At 38.5% G+C, this 25,228-nt stretch overlaps 1 protein-coding gene across 2 annotated transcripts in view; it reads right to left on the bottom strand.

Annotated features, from left to right (window-relative positions):
- RSPO2 (R-spondin 2) overlaps positions 1-25,228 on the bottom strand; it is a 180,206-nt gene that overhangs the window by 53,684 nt on the left and 101,294 nt on the right. Inside the window, exon 2 of one of the 2 annotated variants that reach the window (XM_004370692.1) lies at positions 18,041-18,229. The exons of the other annotated variant lie outside the window; for it this stretch is intronic. Within the exon in view, the coding sequence (XP_004370749.1) occupies positions 18,041-18,229 (189 nt within the window). The remainder of the gene's footprint in view (positions 1-18,040; positions 18,230-25,228) is intronic. 2 annotated transcript variants of the gene reach the window in all.

The raw sequence follows: 25,228 nt of genomic DNA, 5'->3' as shown, positions 1-25,228 counted from the left end.
ATATAAAAGTGAAGCATGCTCATTATAAATATAAAAACTAAAAACAGTACAGAAGGTTTGAAGGCAAATATAGAAATCCTCTTCAGCACCTGAATGGTGCATCAGGCCTCCTTCCCAAAAACAGCTGTCATGTTAACAGTTTCTTATATACACTTCAGGAAAATCTCTATGTAAACTTTATAAATAAATGGATTTTAAAATACCAATAAGAGCATGCAATAGATTGTTAAACCTCATAAAACTTTATGCTGCATAAGAAAACAGGTATATCAAAGTTCACTAAACATGGATATTTTCTATTAAAATCTGCGCTTTAAGTCCTTGTGCAGAAATATAAGACCCTGGTTTGGCCAACTTACATGCTTCCAAATTACAGTGCCTCCTCAAAAATGTAATCCACCAAATGAGGACTGCCAATATTGGTTTAAGAAAATTACTGTCCAAGGGAAACTGTGTCTAAAACACAGTCTGACGGGGCTGTCATTTGGCAAGAGGGGTTCACCCCACGCCAAGAATCCAAAAGCTAGACTGGGTACCTTTCTCCTGTCTTCCCACAGTACCCGATACAAGCGCTATTACAACATTTTCAAAACACACTGTAATTCAGTTCAACAGTTCATTCTAAACATTCCCCAAGCACCTAGTATGTGCCAGGTACTGTGCCAGACCCTGAGGACATAAACTATAGTACCCATTCCCTTCCCTGGAGGTGCTAAAGCCAAGACCGGGGACTGCGCGGCACTTAGAGAGCACTGGAATGTAACATAAACCAAAACAAAAACCATTGCCAATTCCGACCCGCAGCAACCCTATAGGACAGAGCAGAACTGTCCCATAGGGATTCCAAGGAGCAGCTGGTGGATTCAAACTGCCAACCTTTTGGTTAGCAGCTGTAGCTCCTAACTCCTGCACCACCAGGGCTCTGCGATGTAACACAGTAGATAGATACTAGATGCACACATTGGGTGCTATGGTGGCAACGAAGAGACCTAATTCTGTCCTGCCATGAAGTTTTCTTTATTTTTTCCATCTGCAAATTCCTTGTGTCTAATGCAGTGCTGGACACACAATGCACAGTGCTGGACATACAGTGGGGTTTTAATGCTTGTCAAGTGAACTAACAGATACCATTTAAAACTCAATTCCTTTAATATTTAAACGCTTAGCGTGAGATTGCATGCATAGGCACTGCAAATATCCCTAAGATAAAAAAAATTTTAAAAGCCATTCTTGCTTTTAAGGACTGCAAATCTTATTAGAGAAACCAAGAGTAAAACACCTGAAAACAATTATAACAATCTAGAATATGAATATTAATGTGTGGCAGGTAACATGTGCAATGGTACTTGGAACCTCAGCTGAGCAGACAGAGGGAAAAGCTGAGTTCTGACAAGGGGAACTACACTCATAAATAAACAATGAAGAAAAGTAGCGTCGTGTGGGATGGGGCAATGAAGAGTGGCTTGAATGAAGTGGAGGTTAGGTGGTGGTTTAGAGGTTGTGGGTAAGGAATTCTACTTCTATTTTACTTAGTTTCATACAAGAGAGATACCAGTTGCATCCAGTCAGCTCCTACTCATGGACCCCAGTGTGTTAGAGTGGAACTTTGCTCCATGGAGCTTGCAATGGCTGATTTTTCAAAAGCAGATTTCCAAGTCTTTCTTTCAAGGCATTGCTGGGTGAACTCGAACCACCAACTTTCAGTTAGAAGCTGAGTGAGTTAACTGTTTGCACCACCCAGGGACTCCAAAAGGAAGACAGCATTACAAATTGTTTGTACTTTGTTCGCATGTAAGTACGTATACCAAAAAACCAAACCCACTGCCGTCAAGTCAATTCCGACTCATAGTGAACCTACAGAACAGAGTAGAAACGCCCCACAGGGTTTCCAAGGAGTAGCTGCGGATTTGAACTGCCAACCTTTTGGTTAGCAGCCAAGCTCTTAACCACTGCCCCACCAGGGCTCCTAAGTATGTAGAGAAGAGCTAAAATTAATAAAAACGAAGTTAGGTTTAGGATTAGCGGCTTGGTCTGATGACTAACGAAGACAGTCCCGAGAGATTCTTGAGTATGTGAGCAAAATGACCAAAATGGCACCTCATTTAGACAGGAAAAGCACCCAGGGTCTGGCATGGATGGATACCCAGATACACTGATGAAAAAGCAAGGGTCCTACACTCCAGGGTTTCAGTCTACTGAGGGGAAAGGTACACAGGCAGACACTTAAGTAATAATGTGACTAAAGTGAAGTGTATACAAAGAGATTTGGGAATAATGAGAATTTTCAGGAAGATGAACTCTCCTGAAAGCAGAGAAACAGTGGAGGAAAAGGAAACCACTGGGAGGCTCGTCTCTCTCAGAGGTAACAGTAATGAGAAAGGAGTTAGGATCAATCAAGACAACTGACAAACAGGGTGGAGGAGAAGACGCAAAACTGACAGAAGCCAAACATCACATCAATGAAATCCTTTTCCTTTGTTTCCACAACCCTTTCAAAGAATTTGTCACTTTGAGCTAGTTTTGTCTTCCCAGCTAAAGCTAGATGACCAGAACCATCTCTTAATGGAATATCTCAGCATGGCCAATCATATAAACCAAAAATTAAAACCTTAAAAGCTTGAAAAAAATCAATCTTTGATAAATCCAACTGCAAAATTTTAAGTCTATATATTACAATCAATTACTGGGGAAAGGGAGGAAATCAGTGAGGCAAGGGGCCCTCAGACACATACTGAGGGATCAACTTATATTATTTTTTGATGCTCATCAGGGCTGTGAGTTTCACGCTGTCTTGGCACTCCATACGAATCTAACTGCTTTTCTTCAACTGTTCTTTACTGTCAAACCACCAGCATCTCGATTTAGAATATAGCAGTCACCAGCACCCACTAACCAGTTGCCTTCCATTTGACTCTGACTCACGGAGGCCCCATGTGTCTCAGAGTAGAACTGTGCTCCATTGGGTTTTCAATTGCTGATTTTTTTTTTTTTTCCCCTGTAAGTATATTGTCAGGCCCTTCTTCTGAGGCATCTCTGGGTGGACTTGAACTTCCAATCTTTCCATTAGTGACTGAGCACATTAACCATCTGCACCACCCGGGGAATTCCCGACACCCACTAGTGGGCATTTAGTCTTCAGATGGCAGCTGCAAGAATCAAAATGCATCAAGCCAATCTCTGGAAACCCTTAGAGGTTTCTCTGCTTATTGCATGCTAAAATCTGAACAGATTAAAGGGGCAGGTTGTTCCAAAAGACATTCAAAATTATACTTCTAGCAATTTTTCACATGGAAAGGACTAGACAGTGCAACTTAATATGAGGTTTTCTTAAAATTGTTTAAATATTTTTAGGTTTTGCTAACAACTTCAAATACTCCTGTTTAACATTCCTTCTAAAAACTTGCAATGATTTATAAATATCCCTAAATAAAGTTTTATTTTACCCAAATCATGCATTTCTAATATGTACTGTTACAGCAGTCTCAACAGAGTACTAATGGTGAAAACTTTGTCTAAAAGTTAGAGTTACATTTTTTGTAATATGGTCTAGTTACACTCGGCTCATTAGAGGCTTCATTATATTTCAACATAAAGAAAACAAAGAACAGATCCAGAAGTTTCAGGACTCAGTGTTCCATACTTACAACTGAACTGTTTGATGATTAAACAAAAAAGCCAGTGTTACAAAGTTAACCGAAGATGCAGTGGAACAGGTCTAAATCAAGATTGCCTTCACTGGTTCGGAGAGTTCGCAAAGAATGAAACTTAACCAGATCAAGTGAAGAACAGCACACACAGAACAAGAGCCAAAGAGTGGAATAAGAATCATGTTGAGAATATAGCGGCTACTCAAACAGTACAGAGGTTAGCAGACCCAAGCTTAGAATCTAGGCTCACTTACTAGTTGTGTGACCGTGGGCAAGTCAGTTAAGCTGTCTTTCCCTTGGGGCCCTCATCTATAAAAGGGAGGTAACATTGGTGCCTATCTCACAGGGTTGTTGAGAGGATTCTCTAGCTTAATGAATGCATCCGCTGTGTAGGTAGTGGTCAAAAAATGTGACTATCATGATTATGTAAGCTTACCAACTACTCCTTGAGAGGAGCAAGAAATGGCAGCCCATGATGGCGGATGGAAGCAAGCTCAAACAGTATATACTCTATGTAGAGAAACATATTATATGAATGGCATTATCTGAAGACCACGATTTGTGGTAAATATGGTGGCTTTATCCTAGGTCACACAGCTAAAGAAACTGAGTACAATTATTTCTTGAGCACCTATATGGAAGGTAATTTTGACCTGGGCAGGGGGCGGGGGGTCATCCTCTCTGTGTTCTACTCTCCCCTCTCCATCAGACTGAAGAGGGAAATATTTGACTTACCTATATTAGAAGATTGTTCAGATTATCAAAGCAGAGAAGAAAACAAAAAGATAGGTAAAAAGGTACCACAAAAAATGCTATCACCCCATATATCCAAATAAGTTTATCCTTCAACATCTACTGCTTGAAACACGCAGTGTCCCTTTCTAAGCACAATGAAGGTGTTCAATTTATGAAGTGCACAAAACACAGCCTGTGACAACCAGTGGGATAGTGACTGTGAGGACAGTAAAATCCTGGCCTCAGCAGTGATTTTAATCCTCAAACTGCAATTAGTTAGGATAAATGAACTCCAATCAGAAATTTACATATTATTTTTTCAAATTGTTACAGGGTTCTACCTTATATGCCGTTAGTGTCCTTTACTTCTACTATATGCAGACAAAAATAACTTTTTTTCCTCCTGACTCATTTTAACTTAAAATATTCCAATAGTTCATTTAAAAATAGTCAAAACTTGTGAAAGATGTTGCTGGTAGCTTCACTGTAATACTTGAAGGTTACATATTATATCTTGCCCACCTACACAAAATAACTGGAAGAAACACTGAGGTTTGTATAAAATCATGTGGTCAAATAATCAGAAACTATAAAAAATGTTGACTTCATTTCTCATATACTCAAGTGATGCATACTTGAAATCATGCTCAAATCAGTGAAAGCAAAACCTGAATACATTTGTGGGGAATACAAAGCTAGGTATTTAAAGAGATTTTCTTCTTCCATTCAAGGGGGGTGAGATAAGGGTCACTACTTCAAAATAAAATAGGAAAGAAATCTGATAGCAATGAAACAGTAAAAAAAAAAATAAATAAAAAAATAAAGTTATAAACCAATTTACTATCTCAAATCAGATTTTAAATTTCTGCCAGTAGTATTCCTCTTGTCTTGGTTACTCCTTGTGCTTTTTCCTTTTTTTGGTAACCTGTCACCTTTTCATATTAAGGTGGAACCAGAACAGTTGAAGAAACTTCAGACCTGAATCTTAGTGGGATTTTTCGAAATGCTGGAAAATGCAGGTCTGTCCACCAAATTATATGGAAAAGCACATGTAAGCTAATACGTCTTGCTTTCCCCTTAACACTCATCCAAGAATAATGAGAAGACCCTCTTAATCTCCTCACGCTCTAAATAGGTTGGAAAAGGCATCGGCAAACTTTTCCTGTAAAGGGCCAGAGAGTAAATACTTTGGGCTTTTCGAGCTAAACCGTCTCTGTCTAGACTACTCAACTCTGACGTTGCTCCAGCCGTAGATAATACGCAAATAACTAACCACGGCTCTTTTCCCATAAAAGAATTTTTATGAAAACTGAAATCTGAATTTAATATCATTCTTACGTGTCATGAAATAGTGTTCTTCTTTTTATTTATTTCCCCAACCACTTAAAGATCTAATTGCTACTCTCAGCTCTACGGCCCTACGGAAAGGCGGCAGGAGGCTAGACTTTGCCCGCGGGCTGTAGTTTGCTGGCCCCTGGGCTAGAGAATCACTGAAATCCCTAGTGGACCTTGAGAGGAAAAGGGAAAGAGAAAAATGTTTCATTTCTACAACGCCAAATGGTAGCATTTAAGTTCAGGGAGGCACAGTGATGTCTTACATACACCATCTGGCTGTGTGTGTAAGACAAATAATCAAATGAATATGAGGACGCTGGAATTTCATATCTCAGCCCAGGAACACTTTTACACAGTATCTTTACACTATATTGATCAATCAAGAAAGAAGGCTCCTGATTAGCTGTCAATAGATCATGTTTTAATAATCTTTTAATTTCTTGATTGGTATGCCATTGACTCATGAATGAAGGGGCCGGGTGGAAAGAAAGGCGGAAGAGAGAGTAACTTTACAGAATATTGCATTTTGGCTAAAACCAGCATAACTTTTATGCCTGGTCCTATGGTCTGATATGAGGGGGCACTGATGGTTTAGTTGTAGAATTCGCAACTTCCACGCGGAAGACCGGGGTTCGATTCCTGACCAATGCCATCTCGTGTGTAGCCACCACCTGTCAGTGGAGGTTTGCACGTTGTTATGACGCTGAACAGGTTTAGCAGAGCTTCCAAACTAAGACAGACTAGGAAGAACGACCTGGAGATCTACTTCCGAAAAATCAGCTAATGAAAACCCCATGGATCACAACAATCTGACTTTGTGTGCGTGAGGTTGCTATCAGTCAGGGGCCAACTTGACACAGCTAACAACATGGTCTGATGTACTCATCTAGCTTTGTTTGTGAAGGTAGCTTTGTCATGCCTATCAAGCTAGTTTGGTGACAGAAGATACAGTCTCAGCTGTGCCATTTAGTGGCAGCAGACCCTGGGGCTGGTCAATAAACTTCACAGGACTTTTGTTACCTGACCCATAAATGCAGGAATAAGAGGAAGAGACGGAATGTGTGGCTAATTGCCTCCACGAACAACTGTCTCCTTTGCCATGAGACCAAAAGAAGTGAATGGTGCCCAGCTACCATTACCGAACACTTTGATCAAAGATTTTATAGAAGAGTCCTGATCAAAAGGGGGGAAATGCAGAACAGAATTTCAAAGTCTCATGGACTCCAGAACTTCTGGAGACATGGAGGCTGGATGAACCTCCAAAACTATTGCCCTGGATAATCTTTAAACCTTAAACCAAAAATATCCCCTGAAATCTTCTTAAAACCAAACAATATTTTAGCTCAACTAGAATAATGTCTGCCTTGAACATTATGTTCTTTTAAGAACTATCTATATGGGATCAAATTGACAATAGTAACTCAAAAGACTAGTTAGGGACCTAGTGGGCAATGAGTTTATGTTAATGCAGGAGGAACAACTCAGAAAAGGAGGGTGAGAATGCTTGCACAACTTGAAAAATGTAATCAATGTCACTGACTTGTATATGTAGAAATGGTTGAATTGGCGTATGTCTTGCTGTGTATATTCTCAACAACAACAAAATTAATGAAAAATATACATGTACACATACATAGACATACATATATACACATATATATGTATATATATAGTCACAGGATACAAATTTTTAAAAAAGTATCTGCCAACCGTGCCTATTACTATTTTACTGAGATGTTTTTAAAGATAGATTTATAAGAGATATTAGAACTAGAAGGCTATTATTCCAGACTATATTGCATAATTTGTCTAAGGTCACAAAGCTAGTTACTGTCAGAGCTCACATCGGAGCCCAGCATTCCTTCCAATCCAGTGTTCTTTTAAAAGATGTGATTTGCTGCAAAGTGATTTCCTTCTTTAGAAGGTAAAATTTTATGTCTTGAAATCTTTAAATCTTTACTGGGATTTGAAAAACTTAAATTGAACACTTATTTAAGAAAAAATAGTCAAAGAAACATTCAGATTTTTCTAATACTCAGAGTCGTAATTGTGTATAATAGTTTCTTCTGCATCACGCGGTTTCTTTTTTAAGGAACAGCATAATGAAAAGAGCATTCCTTTAGAGTCAATATTCTCAAACACTGAGCCTGTGTTGCTGTTGACTAGTTGTGTGACTTTAGGGAAATACTTCCCTTATGAGACTTAGTATCCACATTTGTTAGGGACTGTGTGTGGGGAGAAGGAGAGGGAAAGGGAGAGGGGAGACAGAGAAGAGTCAATTAAGCCTCTTTCAGATCTGTGTGTATAAATTTTAATTAGTTTAAGGCAATTTCTTCATCCTTGACAGGGGCCATGCAGGGTTGTAAACACACAGTTAATCAGTGGAAATATTTACCAGTTGAATAAAATATCCTCTCTTTTAAGAACTATTTGACATATGCTGTTATTATTTGCTTTCCTAGGCACAATGCAATAAATTAGTGCTTCTCTTTATCTGAATTCAATCTACAGAATGAAGAGATTGGCCATATTCTACACTATTTCTTATTATGGCATTTTTAAATAATAGAAATGAATTGTCTGATTGTCCTCATCACTGTGCATATTAGCTCACTAAAAAAATAATAAAGGCATTGAAAGGGGCTTTCACATGATAAATAGTGGCCTTTGGGGGAGGTTTCTCCTTTGTACTACCACCTCCCTAGATGAGACATATTTAGCATCTCATCCAGAAATTAATTTATCTTTATATAATTTTAAATGATAAAAGTAGTTAATAGGAATGTTCATTAAATGTAAAAATACTTTCAAATTACAGTTTATCTATTTCACAAATTTGTAAAGTGATCCCTCTTTAGAACAAAACTGAAAATCATTCAGGGAAGCATAGAGTGACAAAGAACATGAGTTGTCATCAGTCAGACACACATTCCAGTATCAACTCTGCTACATACTGTTTGACAATTTTGAACAGCTATTTAAATTTTCTAGGTCTCAGTTTACTTATCTCTTAATAGTCACACATCTACTGGGTAAAGCTGTTGAAAGGATTTAGCAAAAAAGAACAAAAATCTAAATATGTGTCCGTTATTAATGGTAAACAGCACAACATCTGTCACAAAAGAGCAGCTAACATTTCTGAGCCCTCCCTACTGCTTTCAGAGACCCTAAGCCATCCGGGACATTTCACTGATTTGATTAGTACGTATTGAGCATTTATTACATTCCAAGCCCTTGACTGACTGACCTCAGTCAATTAAACTGTGGCCCTGCTGAGACCAAGCTTTTGCATACAATTCCTAAAACTACAATCAACTGACACGTTTTGTTCTATCCTACAGTCACTGATACGTCCAAATATCTTGCAGAAATGGGTTTTCTTCAGAAGAATGCATAAGAATCAAGACACTCAGCATATAAGGGTATCTCGTTCTGATAAGGGGGCAGTAACATCATCTTTATAGTCCTTGTAAGGAACTATACCTTAACCTTACCAAGTTACAGCCAGGGTATTAACTGACTGCTAGTGCTAACCAAAAGGTCAGCAGTTTGAATCCACCAGTCGCTCCTTAGAAACCTTACAGGGCAGTTCTACTCTGTCCTACAGAGTCACTGTAAGTCGGAATCGACTCCACAGCAATTCGTTTAGCAGCACTTAGGAGCCGTGGTGGTGCGATGGGTGGTTAAGCCTCAGCTGCTAACCGAAAGGTCAGCAGTTCAAACACCCATCAGTGGCTCCATGGGAGAAAAGTCCTGGAGATCTGCTCCTGTAAAGATTACAGTCTATAAAACACTATGGGGCACTTCTATTCTGTCCTATAGGGTCGCTATGAGTTGGAATCGACTCTGCAGCATACAGCAGCGCTTACGTAATGATGTAAAACCACCTCAAGGCAATGAGCTTCTCCAGCTGGCAGTAAACTATTAACCAGTTGAGACCCTTCTGCAGAATATCCCCTTAGGGCAAGGTCCCTCCTGGGAATGAAACCGGCACAAGAGAACACCCTTTCAAAGTGTGCCAGTTAAAAGTGAAGACCTGTCCCCCATGCCAAAAATACAGATTCAGAAACTTACCCAGTAATGTTCTTTTGTTTTCCCCAAGAGAAGCAGCATGGTATGGTTAAAGAAATATGGGCATTAGAGTCAGAGGGAATCCTGGATTCCATTCTTAGTTCTGCTTAATACTGGGTGTCCTTGGGTAGGTTTCTGAACCTCTCTGAGCTTGTCTTTTCAACGGTAAAATGTAAATGCTTACCTATCTCATAGGATTGCTGAGAGATCTAAAAAAAATGCTTTGTTAATTACTCCTCTACTTTCTCCCTTGGTAAAAATTCATCTTAAGAACTGCAGCCATGTCTAGGACTGAAACTAAGAGAAGGAACACTTCATACAACATAGAGAAGGGACTGATGTGATCCTCGTGGTGAAGAGTACTGCAAGAGCCATTCCCATGGGGAGTGTGAGGACAGGGGACAGGTCCAGAACGTTGAAAGGCAGTAACTTCTGGAGGCATTCACAGAATCACAGAATGTTAGAGAAAAGCTCTCATAGTCCACCCTGCAGAGGCATAACTGAGGTATGGCAGGTAGGGCGGCACTGGAGGAGGGGCACTAACGAGCAGTTTCTATCGGCCATAGCAGTTTCCATTGCCTGCTGTGAGAAGTCATTCAGCAATTTAAAACTAACTGCCATAGGTGCTATTTTCCAATGATAGGCCCCTGCTCCCCTGGTTTTTACAGACAGGGACACAGACTCAGAGACTACAGGGTTCACTCATTGTCAAAAAGAACATTAGCACATCGACTGATGTGGGAGCCAGCTGTGGATGGAGTAATAATGAGGACTCTATCTGCCTGAGTAGTCTGCCATGATCCCTATTCGCTGCCCACGAACACTCCCTTGCTCTTCCTTAAAAAGTATGGTACAAAATAAAGGTTTAAAATGCTTCTATTTGTGTAAAAGCTATGTTTTCATCAAAATGTTTTATCAGAAACTTTAACAAAATCAAACAAAATAGAATAAATTAGATCCTAAGATATCAAGACACAATTATAAAACAGAATACTGCATGTTTCAGAATTCGTAAAATAGTGGGAACCTTAAAGTAGAAGGAAGAGACAGTTATGAGAAAGTGGGAGAAGCGAAGAAGGGCGTCAGGGGAAGGTTTTCAGAGTCTCAGAAGTCTTTTTGGAAGCCAGTGATTTCTCTCATCATCAGCTCAAGAGAATGCATAACTTAACATATGATAACAAAGGAGGTGGGAAAGGGGACACATTTCCTCACAATATCTTCCTATGTTTGTTGTTTTCTTAGCTGCTGTCAAGTCACCCTAAACTCATGACGATCTTGTGCACAATGGGATCGGACCATAGTGATCCATAGGGCTTTCACTGGCTGATTTTTCAGAAGTAGGTTGCCAGGCCTTTCTTCCTAGTCTGTCTTAGTCTGGAAGCTCCACTGAAGCACATTCAGCATCATAGCAACATACACATATCCACTGACAGATGGGTAGTATTTGCATTTGAGGTGCATTGGTCAGGAATCAAATTGAGTCTCCTGCATGGAAGGCAAGAATTCTACCACTGAATCACCCAGTTCCCCCTCTCCTTAGTAGTACTAAAACTTGTCTTTTACTAAATAAAATGTCTTCTATTTCATAATCAGTGACAAGAAACTTCAAATGCAGGTGGAGACACCACAGAGTGATTACACTGTAGCAGTGATTCTCAATGTGTAGTTTACAAGCCAGTAACGTCAGCATCACCTAGGAGCTTATTAAAAGTGCTTACTAGAAGTTCTCAGGCTCCATCTCAGATCTACTGACTCAAAAACTCTAGGGGTGGGATACAGTAACCTGTGCTTTAACCAGGACTCCCAATCAGTTCATTCCGGTTCTCAGAATCTCTGCTGAGAATTTGCATTCCTAATAAGTTCCCAAGAAGTTATACATAAGAATCACCTGGGGAACTTGTTAAAATGTGGGTTTTCATTCAGTGTATCTGGCGTAGAAATGCAAATCTTAGCAGGGAACTTGTTAGAAATGCAAATTCTCAGCAAGAGTTCAAACCAGACCAAACCAGTTCGAAGCCCTGACTTCAACAGGTGATTCTGAATACACTTTAGTTTGCAAACTATCTCACTCCAGCATGAAGTTTCCATCAGTATGTGTCATAACAATTCCTGTTTTTGAGAATAATAGAGATGAGGTGGCAGATAAGAATGCATGGTCCAGAGCAGAAGAGGGAAGGTCAAGACCAAGGAGGACCACAGCGAGAAAAAAGAAGAGGTGCTGAGAGGCACATAAGACAAGAGTTAGACCTCACAACTGCGTGTAGGGTGGTTCCACTTGCCATTAATTTGGATGGGGAAATAATTTTCCCAACATATATACCTCTGCCTGAAGGACTCTTGAAGGTTACTAGGTTATTCCAGATATATTATATAGCAGTTTCATTTCCACCAGAATGTGGTGTGACTCTAGAATAGTACTCTGGTAAGCATTTAAACATAATAAATATTCCTGGTAATATCTCCATCTATAATCAATATTATCAGGAAATGTAAGATATAACAGGATAGCAGGAAAATCCTAACCCGATTTTATCCAAAGCAGACCCAGATATCCAACTCCCTACTGTATACCCCTACATGAGTGTGTCACCTCAAATTCAATGTTTCTACACCAGAACTCCTTTCACTGCCAATCAAAACCAGCAAAAACCATAAAACCAAACCCATTGCCCTCAAGTGAATTCTGACTCATGGTGACCCTACAGGACAGAGTAGAACTGCCCCATAGGGCTTTTTAGGTTGTAATCTTTACAGGAGCAGATCACCAGGTCTTTTTTTCCCACAGAGTCACTGGTGGGTTCAAACCACTGACCTTTTGGTTAGCAGCCAAGCACTTAACCACTGCGCCACCAGGGCACCTTTAACCAAAACCAGTAATAATAATAAGCCCAAGCTTACCGCATGTTTGTATTCCCTCCCGTTGAATGCCACCAATATTTATGCAATCCTTAAACAGAAACCTTAGAGTCATCATGGACTCTTCCTTCTCTGTTACCTCCATCCCCAATAAACTACCAACTCCTGCTAATTCTGCCTCCTTAATCTCCTAAATCTGGTTTTCCTCTTCATCTCAAATCCTTATTGCTTGTCTGGGATTATAGCAACAGCCTCCTAACTGGTTTCCATGCCTCCCACCTGGTCCACTCGCCAAACTATCTCCCTTACCAGCAGAAGATATTCCCAAAACAATAAAACTGTGTGTCTTCCCAGTTTACAAATCCTCCATCTTCCTCTTCCAGGATTCTATTCCTCAAACTTTATGCCCCAACTCTCAGTTTACTCTCTGCTATGCATGCCCTTTTTCCCTCTTGCTCTAATTCCTTCCTGCTCCTCCTTTGGGACTGTTTCAGATAACACACTCTTCGGAAGCCTGAAAACTCACCCACCCCAAAGAGCAGATTAGCTAAGATCCCCTATGGGTTCCCTGAACACCCAGTATGTAATTGCTATCAAAGTCCTTATTCAATTGTATTCTTCTATTTCTCTAACAAGACACAGTCCCCCTGCCTAGCATATAAAAGGTAAGCATCTAATGTTTGCTAAATTTATAAGCTTTATAAAGTAATCCAAACTGCCCCCCAAAATATAGTCTGCCCCTCTCTTCCCTCTCCAGATAAATATCCGCTAGTAGTACTGGAGGGGGAGCCCTGGTGACACAGTGGTAAAGCACTCAGCTGCTAACCTGAAGGTCGGCTGTTCCAACCCTCCAGGTGCTCTGCGGGAGAAAGATGTGGTAGTTTGCTTCTGTAAAGATTGCAGCCCTGGTGGTGCAGTGGTTAAGAGATTGGCTGCTAAGCAAAAGGTCAGCAGTTCGAATCCACCAGCTGCTCCTTGGAAACCCTATGGGGCAGTTCTATCCTCTCCTATAGGGTCACTATGAGTCAGAATCAGCTCAATGGCAACAGGATAGTAGTACTGGGAAAAGGAGCCCTTGTGGCAAAATGGTTAAGTACCCAAGCTGCTAACCAAAAGGTCAGCTGTTTGAACCCACCAGTGGCTCCATGGGAGAAAGATATGGCAGTTGGCTTCTGTAAAGATTATAGCCTTGTAAATCCTATGGGGCAGTTCTACCCTGTCCTATAGGGTCACTATGAGTCAGAATCTACGCAATGGGGCCTGCATTTTACATAACAATGGATGATGCTTTGTGCCTCCATTCTTCTCACCTGTTTGTTTAGTTTTTGCTTGTTTTTCCCCTAATCCTAATCATTCTGAAAACCTCCACTGGTCTTCATGAGTTTCATCTCCTTTATTGCTGCAACCCAACCTAACCTTTAGAAAGTTTATTTTACCCAGTTTAAGTAAACTCACTGATAAAACAGAAATAGCATAGCCTGCTTTATACATTTATTTGAAAAATCAAATGAGTAAAAGTACACATAGCAGAATAGTTTGAACGGAATGGAATCTAAATAATCGGCAGCCTGTATGTCATACTAGACTGGATTAAGTTGTTGATTTGTCTGTCTTTTCACTAGACCAGGGTTTCTCAACTTCAGCACTGGTGATGTTTTGGGCCAGATACCTGTTTGTTGAAAGAGCTGTCCACAGCATCCTTGGCCTCTACCCACTCGATGCCAGGAGCACCCCACCAGCTGTGAAAACCAAAAACGTCTCCATATACCACGACATGTCACATAAGCGGTAAAATCTCCCTTCGTTGAGAAGCACTGCACTAGGCCATAAGCAACTTAAGGGCAAAACCTAATTATTACTCATTATATCTCCATGTACCTAGTACCAAAGCTAACACACAGTAGGTATTCAATAAATGTGTATCTGTAAGAACCACAGTCCTGTCTTCTAGCATCACAGATTAGTTTTGCCTATTATTGAAAATTACATAAGTGAATTATCAGTATATGTTATTTTTATGGCTTCTTTTAGTTATCATTATGTTTTGAGAGACATCTATGTTGCTACAGTTCATTCATTCTCAATGCTGTATACTTCCTTTCATTAATACACTACACTTTTTTTTTTTAGCTATTCTATTGTTTGGACATTTGGGTTGTAGTGCTCTCATGAATATTCTTGTAGATCTGTCTGATTACAAGTCAAGACAGTAGTTATTTTGAGGGAGGAGGGGGTAGTGATTAGAAGGAAACCGGATGCAGTTTCCTGGCGTATGACTAACATTCCTTCTTGATCTAGGTGGTGGTTTTTATGTGCGTGTTCACTTTGGGATAATTCGCTGAGTTCTCTGTTTATGACTCATAAACTTAGAATTGCATGTGATACTTCATTTAAAGTATTTTCTTTTTAATTTTTAAGAACAAGACCATTGTTCAAATAGAAGAAAAAAAAAGCCAGAGATGCTAGTAAATATTCTATAATAGCAATATTCATGTGAAAGATGAATGTTCAACTTCATTAGTATCCAAAAAAGCATATTAAAACAAAAAATACATTTTTATGATTTTCATCAACAATATCCAGTGTTGGTGAGATGCAAGGAAAAATGTTATTAGTGAAGATAATGAACTGCTACAGTTTTTCTGGAAGGCCATTTGGCAATATATATCAAAAATCTTTAAAATGAGTATTATGTTTAAAAGTTTATCTTAAGAATGTAAATCAGACAAATGTATAAAAATCTGTGTGTGTGTCTGTGAGAAAGACAGAATGTATAAAAAAGGATGTTCTTCATAGAACTTCTATAAACTAAAAGCAAAATTTCAACAGGTAATTAGCTAAATATATTATGGTACATACAATTCAGCAGAACATATGCAGCTGTACCTAATGACATGAAATGTTCATAACTCATTAAACTAAAACACGTTATACAATGGAACAATGACATATTTGTAAGGGGGGAAAGACATAAATATGCATAGAAACAAAATGTCAAGGACAGAAGCCAAAAATGTTAACTTCTGCTATCTTGGAGTACTTTTTGTTGTTTTGTTTTGTTTTGCTGGTTTTGGTTTGTCCTTTAGGTCTATGTACTTTCTAAGCATTCAACAAGGAATATGTACAACAATTTAAAAAATAAAGCTTTATTATGTAAATAAGTCTTTCAATGAATCAGAAAGAGAAAATATAAGATAAATATCATCTAATATAGCATCAGGGATAATATTAGTGTCTGTTAGTGTACATACTCACTGCATGCCTCAAGTGGTTATTGAATTGATTTTTATACACGTTTGAATTTCATAAGCTTCATACTATATTTACCAAAAAGCCTACTTCAGCCAACATTTCATAGATCAAGCCTTCCTTTGGAAGAAAGATTGCTTTACAATTGCAATCTCACTTCAATGATCAGAAAACAGATGAACACATTTTACCTATAGGATTTTTTAAGTTACTGATGCTTGAAGTATAGTTTTCTTCTCTATTGCTGAGCAATAATATCTTAAGAAAATAAAGTGAGTATGATTTTAAATTCTATGACAGCTTTTCCAATTTAAATGTCTCATCCTCTGAATGGAACATGTATAAATATGTAATACATATGCAATATGTATAAAACAGATATGAAAAAGGGGAAATAAATAATATGAAAGAACCATGGTAATCCAAAGTCATGTACTGAGAATTAATAATTTTCCACTTGCACTTTGCTTCATAGGAGTCTTGCTAGTAAGTACTTCCCGCTGTACCAGGTAAATAATGACTTCTTCTAGGTCAGTAAACTACGACATTGATTACATTCACTTACAATAAGTATAACCCATTATACAATGAGTATAAACCCAATCACGTGCAGATTCTCTTTAGAAAGCTGATTTACAATCACTGCTCTCTTCCTTTCTGAGAAAAGATATCAAATTCAGCCGAAACGTGCTTGGTAACCCCTTCCTGGGACTATCGCTCTCTCTAAGGAATACTTTGTCAATAAACTCTAAGGTATAGCTGAGGTGTCCATCCATTCCAGTTTGCCCATGACAATCTCTGCTCGCGGCCCTAGTTGGCACAGTGGTTAAGAGCTTGGCCAGCAAAAAGCTAGCAGTTCAAATTCACCAGCCACTCCTCGGAAGCTCTACCGGGCAGTTCTACTTTGTCCTATAGGGTCGCTATGAGTTGGAATCAACTCGACGGCAACGAGTTTGGTTTTATCCTAGCTTACATTTGACATCTCTTAATAATTATTAATAGCAGCCCCTTTCAAATCCCAGTGTTCCAGGTTGAGCAATAATACATCATATGGTCAGCCTATTGCCCATATACAGCATGTATAATGCTGGGATTTGAACTTGGAATATATGCCTTGAGTCATCTACGTTCTTGTGTCATTTTCCTTGCACACTGATGATGTGGAATGAAAAGTGCACAGGACAGTCATGGACTCAAATCCCTCCATAGGTCGTCCAAATTAATCTGAACAGGAATCCATTTCAAGGTGGACCCTATCCTCGTATGAAATTTGATAAAGTAACAGGGACAAATTACTAATTCACTAATTTTTACTAACCAAATCACACACCTCAAGGACAAGATATGTATTTGCAAAAACTAGTCAGTCTTTTGACACTTGTTGGGAGTTGTATCCCTCTAGTTGTGAATCCAAACAATTCCATAAAATGATGGTAAAACCCAAACTTCCTCTAAACCTATACATTTCTATCTCTGCTAATAACATAACTATCTACCCTTGGCTAGAATCCTCAGCATCAAATTTGATTGTCTCACTTCTCCTTGTGCGGTTAGTTACCAAATCTCACTGATTCTATTTTAAAAGCCTCTGGAACTCATTACCCACAAACCTTTGATCAGACACTACTTCTAATCAGTGATTGTTGCAACAGCCTTCCTCTACTTTCTATTCTATTCCAATTCATCCCCCTCATTTCTGCTAGAATTGAGATCCTTGTTATGAAAAAATATTTTGGTAATCTAAAAAAAAGTATGTGTGATAAAATAGAAGTCCTCTTTTTCCCACCCCATCACTTTTTTTTAAGTTTGAACTTAAGAGTACTTTGGGGACTTATTGCAAATATATAGTTAGACCTGGTGGCGCAGTAGTTAAAGTGCTCAACTGCGAACTGGAAGGTCAGCAGTTTGAAACCACCAGTGACTCAGCAGGAGAAAGATGTGGTAGCTGCTTCCATAAAGACTTACCGCCTTGAAAAGTCTATGGGGTCCCTATGAGTTGGAACTGACTCAACAGCAGTGGATTTGGGGGGGGTTTTTGTTTGTTTTTTTATTATAAATATACCACTTCTTTAGCTAAAACTTCCAACTTAGCTCTTTTCTAAATTTCATAAACAATAAAATAGGACTGACAAAAGTCAAATGCTCACTTGCACATCTGTTCATATCTGGGGCTCGATGTCCATAGTACCCTGATGGGCAGGAATGCAGGCACTCTCCATACTGACGCATCCCTTCTCGTCGAAGAAAGAAGAACAGCTTCTGTTGACATCGGCTGCACCCATTATCCTTTGAACAAGACAAGCAACCCTTGCAAATGGGATTTGATACATAACTAGCTGCAAAAGGAACAAATAAAAAACATGTTTAAATATGAATATAATCAGACGTCTGGTAAATACAACACACTGAGAGGAAAGTGTCTTTTGTCCCTCTGTTCTAATCACAAAAAATACTAAATAAAATATACCCCCCCAAAATTTAATATACAACCAAGCTTAAGACAATGAGGAAATTAAGAGGCAGAGTTGAGGCTAGAAGCTGAAAGTGAAAGGCTCATAGGATATTGGACCAGAGAGAGAGGCAGACCTTATGTCAGGGTTGTGAGTCCAGTCAAAATATGTGCATGTGGCAAGCTGAAACTTTGCCCCTTTTAATGTACGAAAGAGTTGTCTGGACTGTTCTGTCTATGAAACAAGTACTAAAACCCTACACCTACCCCAGCTAGCCAAGAAGAGGGTGGCAACCCTGGACTGGGGCTGTGGAAGGTGTGAGCTCAGGAGAGAGAAAATACCTATGAGAAAGAAAAATTCCAAGCCTGCAAGACATCAAAGTGTGAGGAGCAAATTCAAATATCAATATATTTTGGAATCCCTAAGTAAAGAAGGTAACATAAAAACTTGCCCAGAGCCAGAAAAACCCACAGAGAAGAAAATGTGAGACTACCTTCTAGACATTTTCTATATCTTGAGACCTGGGACAAAACCACCTTAAAATAAAACTGAACAAACCACATGAGCAAGTCATCAATCTCACTAAATGAAAGAATTTACATGTGAAAAACTAGAAACAACAGAACAATCTGAAAGTGCCTTTAAATGTGTATGTTTAAAATATTTGAAAAAATAAAGGACAGAATATAAATTACATGGAGAAGAACAAGACTGTATAAAAATGTGCCAATTAGAAAAGAAATAAAAATTTTAAACTTCAAAAACCTTCTCTCTGAACGGAATGAATTAACTGGAAGAGAGATCAAAGGAAACTACACAGAACTGTAGCCCAAAAAATATATAAAATATGAAAACATAAAAAGGTAAGAAGCATGTAAGCAAAGAAAAAGGAAAATGTTCAAATACATGATTAGTGGGTGTTATGGACTGAATAATGTCCCCAAAAAAAACGTGTGTCAACTTGGCTAGTCCATGATTGCCAGTATTGTGTGACTGTCCACCATTTTGTTAGCTGATGTGATTTTCCTATGTGTTGTAAATGCCACCTCTATAATGTTAATGAGGTAGGACTGGTGGCAGTTATGTTAATGAGGCAGAACTCAATCTACAAGATTAGGTTGTATTTGAAATCAATCTATTTTGAGATATAAAAGAGAGAAGTAAGCAAAGACACATGGGGACCTCATACTACCAAGAAACAAAAGCCAGGAGAATAGCACGGCCTTTGGACCCAGGGTCCCTGCACTGACAAGCTCCTTGACCAGGGAAGATTGATGACAAGGACCTTCCCCCAGAATCGACAAAAAAGAGAAAGACTTCCCCTGGCGCTAGCACCCTGAATTCGGACTTCTAGCCTCCTAGACTGTGAAAGAATAAATTTCTCTTTCTTAAAGCCACTCACTTGTGGTATTTCTGTTACAGCAGCACTAGATAACTAAGACAGCAGGTATTTCAGGAGAGAATAAAGAGAATGGATATAAGAAATAATGGCTGATTATTTTCCAGAATTAAAGAAATACATGAGTTCTTAGATGACGAGTCCTGGGAAGATCAGTAAAACAAGTACACCGCTAGACACAGCATGCTGATACCAGTGAACAAAGTCAAGACAGAGAGAAATAGATTACTTACAAAGTAATAAAAATTGACTGGCAGCAGATTTCTCATCAGAAAAAATAAGTACTAGAAGAGAGTAGAATATTATCTTCAGCATGCTGAAGGAAAACAATTGTCAAACTACAAGTCTGTAAGAAGTTAAACGACAGTTTAAGAATAAGGGCAAAATACAGACTTTTCAGTCAAAGGTGAGGAATTTATTAATCAAAAGCACTCACTGAAAGAACCATTTAACTGTGTATTTTGAAGAAGAAAATAAAATCAAACACAGAAAAAAGTAGAGTGAAATACACAACAGTAAGTAAAGCAACTGAGAAACATGTTAGCATATCTATAAAATGTAAGTATTTAAAAAATGATTAATTTTCAGAATCTATAAATATTTTATACTTTAACAGCAGTAACCTAGAAAACTGGAAGGAAGAAGCCAAAATTAAAGCATTTAAAGGGTTTTGTATTATTAGTGAGGAAGACTTTGGTATATAGATTAATTTTTAAGTTAAATATATATGTTAAAATTTTAACCAAGGAACTGTAAAAACAATAATAGCAAATATAGCTTCCAAACCATTGATACTATAAACAGATATAAACCCAGCATAATAGAGTTTCTTATAATCACATCTCTTTTAAAGGTACTATAAATAACATTGGATGCTCACCTATTTAATATTCTTTTGAGTTAATTTTAAAAATCTTAAAAATAAATATTGACATAGCATCCAAAAATCAATATATGTACTTTATGAAGAAGTTCCCTACCTCTAATGGTGAAAAGGGTAATTTAAAAAAAAAAAAAAAAAAAACCTATACATCTCCTAGTACAAAATTTAGAAATGATATAATCTGAAATTCCAATATAATTTCTAAAATACGAAAAATTCATGTAAGTTTCAGTTACCACTGTACCAAGCAAGGCCATAAATATAACAAGATACATAAGGTCAGAAGTGACTTAATTTTATTGGGTTGACCCGAAAAGGAAAGACCCAAAAAGCTCATCAATTATTAAACCATTTAGCTTTGGGAATATATCCTGTTTGCCCTACATGTAATTTTTACTGCATACAAAACTAATAACGAGGAAGTTAGTATTAGACCAGCAGTTATACAATTAGAAGTCAGTGTTAGACCAGCAGTTATACAATAAAGTATAGTGTGCCCCACAGCATTCACTTCTAATGATTCAAATATATACATCTCCAACTGTAGCAGATAAATTTTATTTCCACAAGATGCTCTCCTCTCTTCCCCCAGGGTCCCACATCCCTGATTTGGTCCTATAACCTTTCTTCCAGGAGATCCCAAAGCAAGGGTTTAATCTACCTTTCAGAGAAAGGGCTGAAGAAGAACCAGGGTACCTCATGACCAGGAATCAAGGCAAAGAAACTTTAGGGGTAGTAGGATCCTATTTTATGTTTTCAATTATCATACAGTAACACTGACTTTTTTCCTTTTAGGGTACAGTTTCATGAATTTTAACACACATATAGATTTCTGACTGATGATATTGAGCTTTTCCATCATATCTTTCCATGAATGCAGTCAATTTGATTCCTATATATTCCATCTGGTGAGGTCCATGTGCATAGTCGCCATTTATGTTGAAAAAAGGTATGTGCAATAAATAAGTCATTGATCTTGCAAAATTCTATTATGCCATCTCCGGTGTTGTTTCTATCACCAAGGACATATTTTCCAACTACCAATCCTTCTTCTTTGTTTCCAACTTCTGCGTTCCAATTGTCATTAATTATCTATACATCTTGACTGCACATTTGATCAATTTCAGACAGCAGAAGTTGGTAAAATCTTCAATTTCTTCATCTTTGGCCTTAGTGGCTGGTGCGTAAATTTGAATAATAGTTGTATTAACTGGTCTTCCTTGTAGGCGTATGGATATTATGCTATCACTGACAGTGCTGTACTTCAAGATAGATTGTGAAATAGTCTTCTCGACCATGAACGTGACATCATTCCTCTTCAACTTGTCATTCCCAGTATAGTAGACCATAAGATTGTCTTGATTTGAAATGGCCAATACCAGTCCATTTCAGTTCACTAACGCCTAGGATATCGATCTTCATGCATTCCATTTCATTTTTGACAACTTCCAATTTTCCTAGATTCATACTTCGTACAATCCACATTCCAACTATTAATGGATGTTTGCAGCTGTTTCTTCTCATTTTGAATCATGCCATGTCAGCAAATGAAGGCCCTAAAAGCTTGACTCCCATCCATGTCATTAAAGTCGACTCTACTTTGAGGAGGCAGCTCCTCCTCAGTTGTATTTTGAGTGCCTGCAAACCGGAAGGACTCATCTTCTGGCACTATATCAGACAATGTTCCACTGCTATTCATAAGGTTTTCACTGGCTATTTTTTTTTCAGAAGTAGACTACTAGGTCCTTCTTCCTACTCTGTTTTAGTCTGGAAGCTCCTCTGAAACCTGTTCACCAAGGGTGACTCTGTTGGTATTTGAAATACTAGTGGCAAATCTTCCAGTATCACAGTAACACGCAAGCCACCACAGTACGACAAACTAACATCAACAGTCAGAACAAGAACAGGAGCTGACTATGGAACAGACTATCAATTGCTCATATGCAAGTTCAAGTCGAAGTTGAAGAAAATTAGAACAAGTCCACAAGAGCCAAAGATTAACTTTGAGTATATCACACCTCAATTTAGAGACCATCTAAAGGATAGATTTGCTACACTAAACATTAATGACTGAAGACCAGATGAGTTGTGGAATGACATCAAGGACATCATACATGAAGAAAATAAGAGGTCATTAAAAAGACAGGAAAGAAAGAAAAGATCAAAATGGATGTCTGAAGAGACTCTGAAAGTTGCCCTTGAATGTAGAGTAGCTAAAGCAAAAGGAAGAAATGATGAAGTGAAAGAGCTTACCAGAAGATTTTAATGGGTGGCTTGAGAAGACAAACTAAAGTATTCTAATGACATGTGCAAAGACCTGGAGATAGAAAATCTAAAGAGAAAACACTCAGCATTTCTCAAGCTGAAAGAACTGAAGAAAAAATTCAAGCCTCTAGTTGCAATATTGAAGGATTCTATGCAGAAAATATTAAATGACGCAGGAAGCATCAAAAGAAGATGAAAGGAATACAGACAGTCATTGTACCAAAAAGAACTGGCCAATGTTCAAACATTTCAGGAGGTAGTACATGATCAAAACCAACAGTACTAAAAGAAGATATCCAAGCTGCACTCAAGGCACTGGCAAAAACCAAGGCTCCAGGAATTAACGGAATACAAATTGAGCCGTTTCGACAAATGGATGTGGCACTGGAGGTACTCACTCATCTATGCCAAGAAACTTGGAAGACAGCTACATGGCCAACTGACAAGAAGACATCCATATCTGTACCCATTCCAAAGAAAGGTGATACAATGCAATGTGGAAATTATCAAACAATATCATTAATATCACACACAAGTAAAATTTTGCTGAAGATCACTCAAAAATGGTTGCAGCAGTACATCAAAACGAAACTGCCTGAAATTCAAACCGGATTCAGAAGATGACATGGAACAAGGGATACCAATGCTGATGTCAGATGGATCATGGCTGAAAGCAGTGAATACCAGAAAGATGTTTACTTGTGTTTTATTGACTATGCAAAGGTATTCAACTATGTGAATCATGATATTCACATGGATATATTCACATGGATAACACTGTGAAGAATGGGAATTTCAGAATGCTTAATTTTGCTCATGCGGAACCATAGACCAAGAGGCTGTCTTTCAAACAGAAGAAGGGATACTGCATAGTTTAAAGTCAGGAAAGGTGTGTGTCAGGGTTGTACCCTTCTACCATACTATTCAATCTGTATGTTGAGCAAATAATCCAAGAAGCTGGACCATATGAAAAAGAACTTGGCATCAAGACTGGAGGAAGACTCATTAACAACCTGTGATATGCAGATGGTGTGACCTTGCTGAAAGTGAAGAGGACTTGAAGCACTTACTGATAAAGATCAAAGCCTACAGCCTTCAGTATGAATTATACCTCAACAAACAGAAAACAAAAATCCTCACAACTGGACCAATAAGAAACATCATGATAAATAAAGATTTAAGTTGTCAAGGATTTCATTTTACTTGAATCCACAATCAACATCCATGGAAGCAGCAGTCAAGAAATCAAAAGACCCATTGCATTGGGCAAACCTGCTGCAAAAGACCTCTTTAAAGTGTTAAAAAGCAAAGATGTCACCTTGAGGACCAAGGTACACCTGACCCAAGCCATGGTGTTTTCAATCGCCTCATATGCATGTGAAAGCTGGACAGTGAATAAGGGAGACGAAAGAAGAATTGATGCCTTTGAATTATGGTATCAGCGAAGAATATTGAGTATACCATGGACTGCTGGAAGAGTGAACAAATCTGTCTTGGAAGAAGTACAGCAAATGCTCCTTAGACGCAAGGATGGCAAGACATCGTCTCACATACTTTGGACATGTTATCAGGAGGGACCAGTCTCTGGAGAAGGACATCATGCTTGGTAAAGTGGGAGGTCAGTGAAAAAGAGGAAGGCCCTCAACCAGATGGATTGACACAGTGGCTGCAACAATGGGCTCAAACATAGCAACCACTGTGAGGATGGCGAAGAACCAGGCAGTGTTTTGTTCTGTTGTACATAGGGTTGCTATGAGTGCGAATCAACTTGATGGCACCTAACAACAACATAGATTTCTGTAACCACTATTATATTTAGGATACAGAACAGTTCTATCACCTCCCCCACCAAAAAAAAACAAACTCCTTTGTGCTATCCCTTTATAGTCAGCCATCTCCTCCCCCCACCCCTAACATCTGGCAACCACTGATCTATTCTCCATCACTACAGCTTTGTCTTTTCAAGAATGCTGTATAAACGTAACCTTTGAGATTGGCTTCTTTCACATAGCATAATTCTTTTGAGATTTATCTATATTGCTGCACATTCTTTTCTTATATCACTGCGTAGGTTCCATTGCGTGAGTTTTATCACCGTCTGTTTATCCAATCACGCATTAAAGGATGTTTGGTTGTTTCCAGTTTTCAGTAATCATGAATACAGCTGCTATAAAAATTCATGCACAGATTTTTGTATCAACATAAAATTTTTATTTCTCTAGGGTAAACAGCTATGAGTGGGATTCCTGGGACTTACAGTAAGTAACTGCCAAACCATTTTCTAGAGTAGCTGTATCATTTTGCATTCTCACAAGATAGCTCTTTTTTGTCTTGCCCA

This window comes from Trichechus manatus, unplaced genomic scaffold, assembly GCF_000243295.1.
Source record: "Trichechus manatus latirostris isolate Lorelei unplaced genomic scaffold, TriManLat1.0 scaffold00009, whole genome shotgun sequence".
NCBI classification, from domain to species: Eukaryota; Metazoa; Chordata; class Mammalia; order Sirenia; family Trichechidae; genus Trichechus; species Trichechus manatus.
Note: the sequence above shows the minus strand (reverse complement) of the source record. Positions and strands in the feature narration are given on the sequence as shown.